Source organism: Homalodisca vitripennis, chromosome 1 (genome assembly GCF_021130785.1).
Source record: "Homalodisca vitripennis isolate AUS2020 chromosome 1, UT_GWSS_2.1, whole genome shotgun sequence".
Taxonomy (NCBI): Eukaryota; Metazoa; Arthropoda; class Insecta; order Hemiptera; family Cicadellidae; genus Homalodisca; species Homalodisca vitripennis.
This window is the reverse complement of record NC_060207.1, coordinates 166,065,980-166,078,552: the sequence shown is the minus strand read 5'-3', so window position 1 is coordinate 166,078,552 and position 12,573 is coordinate 166,065,980. Positions and strand designations below refer to the sequence as shown.

Here is a 12,573-nt window from a genome sequence, read left to right as displayed (position 1 = left end):
AGCATTTACGCTTTAAAAAGGTTAAGTGGTGAGTTGGAAAGGGAAGGCCTAAGGCAGGCCTATTTTGGTTTATTTCATGCCCATATGTCTTATGGTTTAATAGTATGGGGTGGTGCTCCCAAGTCAGAAGATATATTTGTTGCACAAAAAAAAGCTATAAGAGTAATTACTGGTTCCCATAGATTAGCCCATTGTAAACAATTATTTATTGAATTAAGAATATTGACTTTACATTCCCTATACATATTTCAGTGTCTCATGTACTTGAGAGCTAATTTAGACAAGGTACATACAAGAAGCTCCATTCATTCCCACAATACTAGATCTGCAAATTTAATTAATTTACCACAAAATAGGCTATTAAAAAGTGAAAGAAATCCCATAGTTATATCAAGCCGATTAATGAATAAGTTACCCGACCCAGTCAAGAATTTAGAAAATGATAAATTTAAAATCTGTATCATAAATTTTTTATTAAAAAATCCGTTTTATAAAGTGGAAGAATTTCTTTCTGAGAGTTGGTCCGAATTGGATTTTAGCCTGACCTGACGCTTTCAAAGAATCTTTTGTCACTTTGTGCTAAACAAATATATGTTTAAGTAAAATAATATCTATTTATTGTAATGTCCAATGTGTTGTTTATTATAATGTTTAAGTTAGGCCTGTTGTAATTTATAAAATGCTATTTTGATTAAAATATTTACTAGTATTGTAATACTATATTGCTGTTATTTATATTATAGGGCCTACTGTAGTCTTAAAATAGTCCATTGGCTTGGGTTATATTTATGTAAGCAATGGCTTGTGTGTAGAAATATTAATCTCATAGTTACATGACTTGCCTATGTATTCTATGGAATATCTTGTGGTGAATAAAGATTCTATTCTATTCTATTCTATTCTATTCTATTCTATGTATTATAATAAATGAGTCATATACAGAAGAATGATTTTATTTCTTGAGAACACATTTTTACAACAAATACAAAATACAGCACTGATCAAGAATTAGTTACATTTGAGTATTTAACTACACACTAATAACAATGTATACTTATAAACTACTAATACGTATTTTTTAAAAACACTGCAATTTTTCTCAAGAAAATATAGGGCCTCTAAGGCAGAGCCTGATTAGAGGTTCCTTCTGCTCACATTAAACATTGAAAATTGAGCGTTCAGAAAGCAATAGTTTACAATGTTGTCGGTTTTTCAAAAAAGCCTCTAATTACTAAAGATATGGCAATAATATGTGTTCTTTACTTAAACTAACTTTAGCTTGAACAAACTGTTGCATTTGTGTGTAAGAAAAACTTTGAGCTAAATTGGTTTTATTAAATAAATTGTGACCAAAATATTAACTAGGACAAACCTATTGTTGAATTGTAAATAGAAAACTTATATCTTCTAATTTAATAAGCCATTTTTTCAATCTGAACTGAAAAAAATACTTGTTTTTTGCAACCTTAATTTTTTTAGGTAGCAAATTGAACATTCTAGGCGCAAGAAAACTGTAGGTTTTAGTAAAAAAGACATTTCTAGGTTTAGGTACTATGAAAGTATCAACATTTCTTAGTTTTTGTTTATAAGCATTGTCGTTTTGGGGCATGTTCCCACTTTTTAAATAAAACAGTTTAAGAACTTTATATACAAACAAATACTTAAGAGGCAATATTCTTAGGGATACAAACAAAGGTTGTGTGTGTTCAAATTTAGACTTGTACAAAATTAATCTTACTATATGTTTTTGTTGAATTAAAATTGGGTTTAGATATGTGTTAAATGTGTTACCCCATAGTATAATTCCGTACTCTAACCTACTTTGCACCAAAGCAAAATACAAAGTTCGTAAAACATCACTGTTACTTAAATGTTTCAAGAAATAAAAGTACCTTAAAATATTATTGATTTTACCCTTAAGTTTATTCAAATGAATTTTCCAAGAAACCTCCTTGTCCACAAAAACCCCTAGGTACTTGATTTCATTGGTTCTACTTATGTATGTACATTTATTATTCACACAAACACCTTGTTGATCGAGGCAATCAGCACATGAGTATTTTACTTGTTCAAAAGCGTTAAAACTACCCTTAAGACTAAATAAAATGAACTTAGTTTTTTCTGCGCTCAGCAGCATATGGTTTGTGGTAAACCACCACTGCAAAGCCCGAAGGTCGTTTGTCATATCTGACTGCACTAAGTCCCAGTTGGATTTATCATAGCAAAAAGCAGTATCATCTGCAAAGGAAGTTAACTTTCCTTTAAGCCTAGCATTACACAAATCATTAATGTATATGATAAACAAAATGGCTCCCAAGACCGAGCCCTGGGGCACGCCACTCTGTATATCACCCACCTCACTAAAAACTGAGCCTATTTTAACGCATTGCTTTCTTCCTACTAAATAACTTTGAAACCACTTAAATACATTGCCTCTGATCCCACAACTATACAACTTATCTAGTAAAACTTTATGATTGACGGTATCAAACGCTTTCTTGATATCGAGAAACAGACCCGCAACACATTTACCTTCATTCAATCCAACAAATACATTAGTCATGAAATTTATCAATGCATTTTCTGTATTCATCCCAGATCGAAATCCAAATTGTTTATCACTAAAAAAGTTTGTGCTATGTAAAAATTTAAGGAGCCTATGTTTCATAAGTTTTTCAAAAACCTTCGAAAAACATGACAGTAAAGAAATTGGTCTATAGTTATTGCAAAGGCTTTTGGATCCATTTTTATGAATAGGTATTACAACAGCAACCTTAAGTTTTGCAGGAAAAACTCCACTTTTAAAACTTAAATTAATAATGTAAAGAAGGACGCCAATTATTTTCAAATAAACTCTTTTAACTAACTGCGTACTGATACCATCAATGCCTGGGGCTGTGTTACTCTTTAAACTATTTACTACAGCAATAAGTTCTTCAGATAAAACTGGCTCAAGAAAAATTGATTTTCTTTCTAATTTTACAGGAAAATTGGTTTTATACTGCAATTCTAAAAACTGATTTGTAACATTACTGCCTAAGTTTAAACTATTTACTATACCTAAGAAAAAGTTATTTAGCTCATTGGCTACTTCTTTATGATCAGAAATTATGGTATTATTAACCTCTATTTTGACTTGACTATCTACTTCTCTAGTCTGACCTGTTAAGTCATTAATCAATTTCCACATAGTCCTTGAATTACCACTACATTGTTCAAACCTTCTTTTGTAATAGTCTTCTTTTAACTGAGCGATACTTTTCTGTAATTTATTTCTGTATGAGTTGTAATAATTTCTTAAATTTATATTAGCTGGGTGTTTTTTTACAGTTTTAAATAAATTATTCCTTCTTTTAATTTTCTTACATATAAAATCATTAATCCAAGGTTTGAGATGTTTGAATGTGCAATCGTTTTCAGTGATCAATGTCTTGCTCCGTTCAATCAAGTTTAAAAATATTTCAAAGAAAGTGTCGAAAGCAGACGACGCGTCATTATTTCTATAAACAGCTGTCCAGTCAGCCGTATCTATCAGCTGTTCCAACAATGTATAGTCTGTGCGGAAGCGCGGAGTGGGAGGGGGAGGGCACCCACCCTTCCCCCCATCCACACGCTCCACGACACCGACTGTGATTTGACAAAGACTATGATCCGTTATACCCAGATGCCTTACATGTGCATTTACCGATACGCAACTTCTATTTGCTACTCTAGCAAACACATGGTCAATACATGTTTCAGACTGCTCTGTTATTCTAGTTGGCTCGTTAATCATACTTTCCAACCCATAGCTTGCCATTAAAGATTTATACTCGTCAATTGTGGTATTATTTCCATCTAAAATATTAAGATTTATGTCTCCAATAAAAAGAAAATTTGGTGTATTCCCGAAAACTCTTTCCTTAAATAATTTACTTATTTCATTATTAAATAAATATAAATTGAAATGTGAAAAATACAGTATAACTGTTTTATCACAACGTCAACAGGCCCAACAAACAATGAACCACTCAGTCTGACTCGGGAGTTCTCATGTCGGGTGATATAACAACCAACAAAATGGTTACTTTTGAAACAGCTGCGTCGTGAAATGCTGACTGACAACAACTATTATAAAGACAGTCAAATGAGATTACAGATCTTAGGCTTTTGTGTAGTGTGTGTGTGTGTGTGTGCGTGCGTGCGTGCGGGCGCGTGTGTGTGTGTAAAAATAAAATAATATTCATCAGTTTTCTGACTTATAAAACTTATGTTTGTTTGTAATTTTTCAAATTAAATCATAATTTCATTAATCTTTTACAAGGAACTATAACTCCTATGTAAAAACACTTAATTAACCATAACTCCAGAAATGGAACTTTTCATTGGTGCATCTTTGAAGTTTCTATAAAAAATAATAACACGTCTGGTCAACTGCAGCAAATTGTAACTTTTACAAATTATTGTGCATTATCATTTACTGTTCTTTATTTATTGCTAAAAAAGAAGGGATAGTTATGTTATGTGTAAATGAACGTTCAAAATCTTGTCTTTTCATTTATGAATGTTCAAATAAATAAATAAATCAAATCACGTTTATTTCCACAAAAAACTGAAAAACAGAAGTAAATATTTACATTGAAAAAGAAAACAAATGTTTGGATTTTGTGTATATTTTGTGCGTAGTTCGTCTTCTTATTAAAATAATTCTTAAAAACTTTTTGGGAATCAACAAACTTTTTGTATGTTGCAAAATTGAGTTTTAAATATTTTTTGAGAAATGATATTTTGTTGTTTCCAGAGTTAAATATTTTTATTATCAGATACTGAGTTGTTTAGCCATACTGTTAATTTACACTATCTGCATAAGTATTTTTTTGACATTTCATAGACTGTTAGTAAAATTGTTAGTTGTGTAGCATGATTGGTGCCCAAGTCTCAAAACTGTCAACAAATCTTGGCAGACACGGACTTTGTCTAGTCTGTATCTTGGATCATATGTATCAAACAGGGTCATAGATAAGAGTAAATAATTCAATTACACGTACATCTAGACTCTTAGAGATTTTCAAGGATTTGTTTACCATATTTTTTTTTTTCCATATTCACATTTTTTCTCCACTTTTTGGTTGGTAAATTGAAAGTAACAAATTCAAGTATTAATATCTAATGTTTTTGACAGGTCATTGAGAACGAGATAAGGCAATCGTGTCCAAGTGATAGTGACGCAACTAGAAGTCACTCACCTGACACCCACCCTGGTCCTGAGGTGCGGATGGGACAGCTCAATGGTGGTGGTCGCAGGATAGACTACGTGCTGCAAGAGGCACCTTTGGAAAGCTTCAACGAGTACCTGTTCGCTCTCAGTAGCCACGTCTGCTACTGGTGAGTAGTGCACTCCTCACTCCAAGGGGGTGTGCCGATGGCCGAGTGGTCTAAGACGTTGGGCTTTGAGTCTGAGTTAGAGATAACGCAGATTCAAATCCTGTCGGTGACCGTTGCACTTTTTATCAGTACCATTGACCTTGTACTGTATCGACTCTCCCCCTTATTCTGTTTGATAAGATCCTCGCACAGGCCAGTGGCCCAAGAGGACGGGCAGAATAAGGCATAAGAGATCGGCTTCTCCTTTTATTAAAAAAACAAAACAAAACAAAAACACTACATATATTTCCAGAAAAACTTTTATGTTAATGAACGTTTCTAACATAGAATGGAATAGTTTATAACTCATTTGTGTCAAACGTTACTACAATATTCCTTTAGCTACCAAGGTCCCTGAAACTGCCTGCAAACTCTTTCAGTACCATGCAAAAATATTCTGTCACACAAATTTTTTCACTTGAAATATACTTGTATGTATGCCCACTTCTTGAGGTGTCAGAGGCCAAACAACAGTACTTTGCAGTAGTTCATGACTAAGTTATAAAATAAGTTACATTAAATATAACTTAACGTATTTGGTATAAAAACGTTCAGAGAGATACTGATATAGAGTTTGTCTTGTTGCCACGATCAAGAAAATCTGTCAGAAGTGTATGTGTATAGCTATTGAACACATGTACTTTATTATAAAGTGGTCTAACCACTAAAGCTTTAACACTTTGAGTGCTGGCCCTAAATGACATGTAACTCTGTAGAATGCTGGGCGTTTTTAGTGGTTTTCAAAAATTTATTTAAAAAAAAGTATTTAAGGTATGAAAAAAATACTTACATTCCTTAATTCAGCTTACTTTCGTCTTTCTTTTAACGTGAGATTGTTAGTGGTTTTTTAAAAAACTACACACAAAAAATGTTTTTTAAAAACATATATTTTTGGAAAAAAAATTATTTTTTGAGACAGTTTTTTTATCTAACTTACTAAACTAAGCATGTATACAATTATTTACAATGACCATTTACAAATATAAACTGTCCTTTGAATAATACAAATCATGTTTTTATGTTTTGTAGTTTTTTGACAAAAAACTATGCCGTCATATTGATGCGTCGGCATCACTTTCGCTGTCAGCACTGTTTTCAGCATCTGTAACATAATAATATACTATGTAAAATATGAATATATTTTCATTTTATTCATAAGAATAAAATATTAGTTGAATAAAGTTAATTTATTATAATACAAATATTATAGTTTGATTCACGAAAACAATAACATAACCAAACTTTTAGACTGATGTTTATATGATAAATAGACTTACTTATTCTTACCTGAAGTATGTGTCTAATCTTCTTCTATTAAATCAGGATCAATGTCAGAATCGTCAAAAATACTATCTACACCAATAAAACTATCTTCATCTAATACCTCACTGATCGCAACGTCGTTCAAGCTGCGAGAAGCCATGATTGCGACATCGACTGCCGGTTGCAACGAACGTCACGTCAGCGGCACGTAAACAACGCGGCCGAAGTTGCTTTGTCATTAAGCTCAAACAATACATCTGACGCTTTCTAGCGGTAAATTGTGTTACTAGAAACCCAAATAACATTGTAGAGTAGGTAAAACCCGTTTAAATACGGACAATGTAATATAATGCCAATTGAAATGACAACCACGTAAAACTACGGGATTAGCATTCTTCGGAAGTTTCGCCGTTCCGTAAAATTACGGGATTAGCACTCTAAGTGTTAAGTTCAACCAGAAATATATTTTAAAGACAAATATACATCATAACTTAGCGCTTTCAAATAGAGTAGACTATATTTGTTGTGTTGACAATATATATTACATTGTATTGCAATAGTCAATAACACCAATTTTTCTCAGTATTTATCTTTAAAACTAAATCCATTCACTCGACTTTCCATGTGCTCCATGAACTCGCCAACTGAGTAAATAGCAAAGATACCAGGTAGTGGTTTAATTGGGTTTTAAATGTTTTTGGATTTGTTTCTAAATCTATTGTTTTAGGGAAACTGTTAATGAATTTTATCTTGAGCTTGAAAAGGGAGGCGTTCAAATGCTGCTGTTCTATGGTGTCGGGCTTGAAAGCGCTCCTGAACTCTTGTCTCATAATATACACTGAAATTAACAGTAAAATGAAGTCTTTAAAATATACTAACTGTGTAGAGTTAGCAAGTTGACCTCCCTGAAGGCACTTCGACATGACTCTCTGTCGTTCTATTTTGCGATGATTCGAACAGCTTTTTTGCAGTCTGAATACTCTTTCCAAGTTTGATACGCCACAATTGCCCCACAGATAAATTCCATACAACAGGTATGGAGTTATTAATCCGTAGTAAACCATTATTGAAACATCAAACATACAAAGCTTTAATAAATTTCTAAGAACAAAAATCCTGGTTACCAATTTTGCACATACACTTACAATGTGAACTTCCCAGGTTAACCCCTTATCTGAGTGTATTCCTAGAAATTAAGCAGAATAAGTTTCCTCCAGAACAATGTTATCCATTACTGTTAACCATTACTGTTGGGGTTCATAAGTATTCAAACCCATATATACAGAAGTTTATGTAATTTGTCTTTTCATGATTAGTTTTCAGGTTACTTACCAGAAAATTTCGAATGCAGGAATTAAAATCAATTAAGGTCAGAATCTCCAAAGAAGTCAGAGAATCAGCCCGGAAATGGAGAGTCATGTCATTTGTGTATGGAATGATTTTCTCATATAAGGCTGAAGCATGGATGTTATCCACATATATCAAGAAAAGGACAGGTCCCAAGATGATCCCTGTGGGACTCCTTTGGTATATTCTAATAGTACTTGATACTGCATTCTGGACCTGAACACATTGACTTCTGCTGCTCAAGTATGAGTAGAGCCACTGGTGTTCTGCCCCCTGTACACCACAGCCTTCCAGCTTGTGTAGCAATAAATATACCATGATTAACAGTATCAAATGCTTTTGAGAGATCAAGAAAGACACTGTGTTCTTTGATGAATCTCAAAGCCTTCCACAATAAAATTTACAAGTTGTGTGATTGCTACAAAAGTTGATTTTCCTGGTCTGAAACCAAATTGTTGATCAGACAAAAAGTTGTGTTTTTCAAGAAAATTAAAAAGTCGATCCAGGAACAGTTTTTCAGAAATTTTGCTAAAAACGGGTAAAATTGAAATAGGTCAATAGTTATCTTTGGATTGCCTTTTTTGAAAACGGGCACGACTTTTGCCAATTGGAGTGCAGATGGGAAGGTGCCAGTTTTGAAAGAAGCATTTATGATTTTTGTCAATGGAGTTAAAATGTGCTGATAACATTGTTTTATAAGCCTCATTGATACGCAATTATAACATTGAAAGTTTTAGCTGAGACACTTTGTACAATACGTCCCACTTGGTCCTCACACACAGAAGCCAGAACCATAGATGAAGCAGGGGTATGTGTGGTGATTGTATACAGTTCCAATTCACAGTCACCATCAAGAGAAATAGCCACTGAGGAGAAACATTTGTTAAATTACAAAGCTATTGTATTTGGATCGGTTAATTTTATCCCATCAGCATCAAGCTGAATGGATTTTGAAAATGCTATATTTGTTCAATTTTTTATAATGTTCCAGGCTATCTTAGAGAAGTTTGATGTTATAGTTTATTGTTTATTTCATATGATTTTGCAACAGTTATTACTTTTTTATACATTTTTTGTAATTTCTATAGAAAGATTTGAATTTATAATCATTAGTGTTCCTGAATATTTCATTATAGAATTTTAGTTATTTCTAGAAATAAGAATTCCAGGTATTAGGTTGATTTTAACAGTCATAGAGTGCATTAACATTTTATGCATATCATTTTGGTGATGACAGATTGTCAGTATGGCTCTCAAAGAGTTAATTGTGGTCATTATCCCAGAGGATTTAGTCTGGGACCTTAATTTGCTTTACCCTATTGGTTATTTACTTTTGAGACATGAACACTGCTTATTTAATTTTAAAGTACTATGAATGTACTAGCCTCAAACTTCTGATGTCTCTGACTAATGTGCTGATACAATCCATAGGGAGTCGGAAGATACAATGCTGATGATGCTGAAGGAGATCTACAGCACGATGGACATATCGCCTGACAGTCAAGTGGTGCAGCAAATTCTACCTTTTGAAGTGCCAGACAGTGTAGAGCCACAGTACGTGCCACTGGCTGCTGGATCCAGCTCTGCATCAGTTGGTATGGACCCGACCGCTCCCATCTCAGACAACGTCAATATCGGACCCCCACCCATCTCCGGCTTCGTCAGAAAGTAGGCTAGGCTTGCATTGAGCCAGCAATTGTTACCAATCAGCCAATAAGATAATTTAAAAACAGCAAAGTCAGTCTGTCAATTAAATGGTGCTACAAAGTGGAATACATCTTCAAACTAACTGCAGAACTGTGATTAAATTGAATCTAATTTGGACACGTGATTTGTAATTATATATTGTAAAATTTAATACTGTACATGTATTTTCTTATACTGAATTATATCTCCACTGTTATAACTACAGTAAATACTTGAGAAAACATTAAGGTGGATCTGATAGTTTTTTACTTCTTTAATTTTATCATTTTGTGAAATAGATTCAATTTTGTACTATATAATGAAATTCTCAGTAAATGTTTTCGAAATATTTACATAAAAATAATATATTTAATAAAACTAATTATTGTATTCTGTATCCTTATCAAATAGCTTAAGATTATCATTATAATAAATTGTACAGAAGTTTACCTCCTATCCAATGAGTTTAGAAAAACTGTAATAACTTTTCGAACAAATATGATTTTTCTGTGGGGTTTATATGTACTGTTAGCTTACACATGAGCATGTCATTGTGTAAATTATTGGAAGCTATTCTTTTAGAAGCAATAAATAATGAAAAGTGCCAACTGATTTCTTTTATGTAGCAAAAATGTTGATAATTTGTTTTGTTACGCCTGGACCATTATTTTTTTAGTTTATTATTGATTATTGATTTGTTATTACTGTGTAATCTGTGAGCCTAATTCCATCCATAATTTTATGTTAAAAGAAACGTGAAAACACAACTTTACTTCTTATGTTTTTAAAGAATTTTTAATTTTTTGTACCTTTGGTAATTATTATGTCCATATTTTGAAGTAATTTTTTCTTCATGTTACTCTCATATTTTAATACACTATAAACTAAACTAGTAAACCAAAACTAAACTGCCAATTTTTATTCCTATAATTTTCACAATGTTCCATGGGTAAATAAGCATGTGTAAAAGGTGCTGTATGTCTGAAAGATTGACGTAAACTGACAAGGCTTTATCCTGAATTATAAAAAGTGCCTTGCATCACAATGCTGAGTAAATAGCTAATTAATCTGTGAGTTTGGATATATTTTGATAATTGTTTATAATGTTTAAATAATTATTCTGAATTGGCATCACAAACCATTTAAATTTATGGTTAGTAATTATTAGTCTCCAACTAATTGGCAGTATGTTCATCCTGGTCTGAAACTTTAAACCCACTACAGTCCTGATCCAAGAGCACAATACTGAAACTATAATCTTGTCTGTAATCAGAATTGTTGCAATCTTTTCCAAATTATAATACACAACAATAGCCAGTTTGAAGTTAGTGGAGATATGGAAGAATTAAAAATCAACTATAGTTTTGCTGTTAATAATTGATTAATTTGAAAATAAAGATTTCCCAATTTCAACAACTAATAAATTAACAGTAGATAGCAAATTGTTGAATTTGCCCCAGAGTTTTGATTTTAGGTCGTTGTTAGCTAATTAGAACTACCACTTGAAGCATACATTTTGAAGACAGTAAAAATAATTTTCCATGTTTTCCAATTTTTCAGAAAATATAATTTAATATAAAATCAATGATTTATTGATTTTATGTATTTTTTTGTATTAAACAATACAATGTATATTTTAATTTGGATTAAGTAAACAATTTGTTGTTTTATGTATTAAGTGATAAAATTAAACAAAAAGTGTAAGTAGTGTTGTGTACAAATAAAATTAATTTTTGAAAACTACAGTAATGACACAATAGAACCAATTGAATTGTGTGGTTTATTGTGGTTTTAATGTTACATTTTACCATAAATATTTTACTGTGTGTTATATTTTTACTTACTTTTATAGTACAATAATAGTTGTTATTTACAGTATATCTAATACCAGTCGCCCAAAAATTATTTTACTTATTTTGTGATATAGAGGTGTTAAGAGTTTCGGAAGATACTGTAAAGGCATAAAAACCCTTCAGTTTTAAGTTTTACGTGTTTTCAGATGAATGTTTTATTTGATGTTTGGTTATGGCGTTTATTTTACTGTTACATATTTGTTAACATCATATTTTTGTATTTGTTTCAGATAATATAATTTGTTAATAAATACAATTGTTGAATTTTTTTAATCCAAAATTTCTTCTATCTGGAACGTTGTGTTTGATCATAATTAAAATTTATCAGCTGAATATAAGGAAAGCCTCTCCCATGGGTTGTTTGGAGTATTCATTGTTTGTCATCATGTCTACATGACATATCACAAGGTCGACTTACAAACTTCAAACTTTACACAAATCTCCTTGTACAAGGAATACACCAATTTGATTTTGGTGGTAGCTAATAGCAGATTCATGATTTTATTGTGGAGGCAGTTTAAAGCGATAATGTACTAAACAAGAGTCCTTCCTCTTGTGACATTGTCTTATGGGTAATTATGATGGCAACAAAATAATTGCAAAATAAATACATTTTTAAAATAAATAACACATGTAGCCTAATAAAATATAGCTATAGACTGTTGCATGCAATCTCAGTGAAACCTGTTCGTGCCACATGGTGTGGACAGACAAACAGAACAAAATTTGTCCAGTCCCTCAAGTGATAGGCTTTGCTAATAGGCTTCGAGTCCTTACTCTTGTGACAGACCATAGTGAAAGATTTGAGATTTAAGTGCTAAATTCTTTTTATTTAACCCTTTAAGGAGTATGGACGTCATATGACGTCTCCTTTTGATAGGCTAAAATTAATAATAGATGAAATTTAAAAAAATACAGAAAAATTAAAATCTCTTAAAAAATGTTTATTTACATTTTAAAGCTTAATAAAAAAGGACTACGTGTTATACAAGTCAATTTTTCAGTACTTTTTCTAAATCAA

The 12,573-nt window shown here is 31.9% G+C and overlaps 2 protein-coding genes across 2 annotated transcripts in view; one reads left to right on the top strand and one right to left on the bottom strand.

Moving 5' to 3' along the window:
- LOC124352673 (phospholipase DDHD2) overlaps positions 1-11,002 on the top strand; it is a 73,605-nt gene extending 62,603 nt beyond the window's left edge. The window contains exons 13-14 of the mRNA XM_046802252.1: positions 5,162-5,364; positions 9,445-11,002. Of these exons, the coding sequence (XP_046658208.1) occupies positions 5,162-5,364; positions 9,445-9,685 (444 nt within the window). The 3' untranslated portion in view covers positions 9,686-11,002. The remainder of the gene's footprint in view (positions 1-5,161; positions 5,365-9,444) is intronic.
- The window catches only part of LOC124352675, an 87,872-nt gene that overhangs the window by 59,708 nt on the left and 15,591 nt on the right, over positions 1-12,573 (bottom strand). The gene's annotated exons all lie outside the window — the stretch shown is intronic.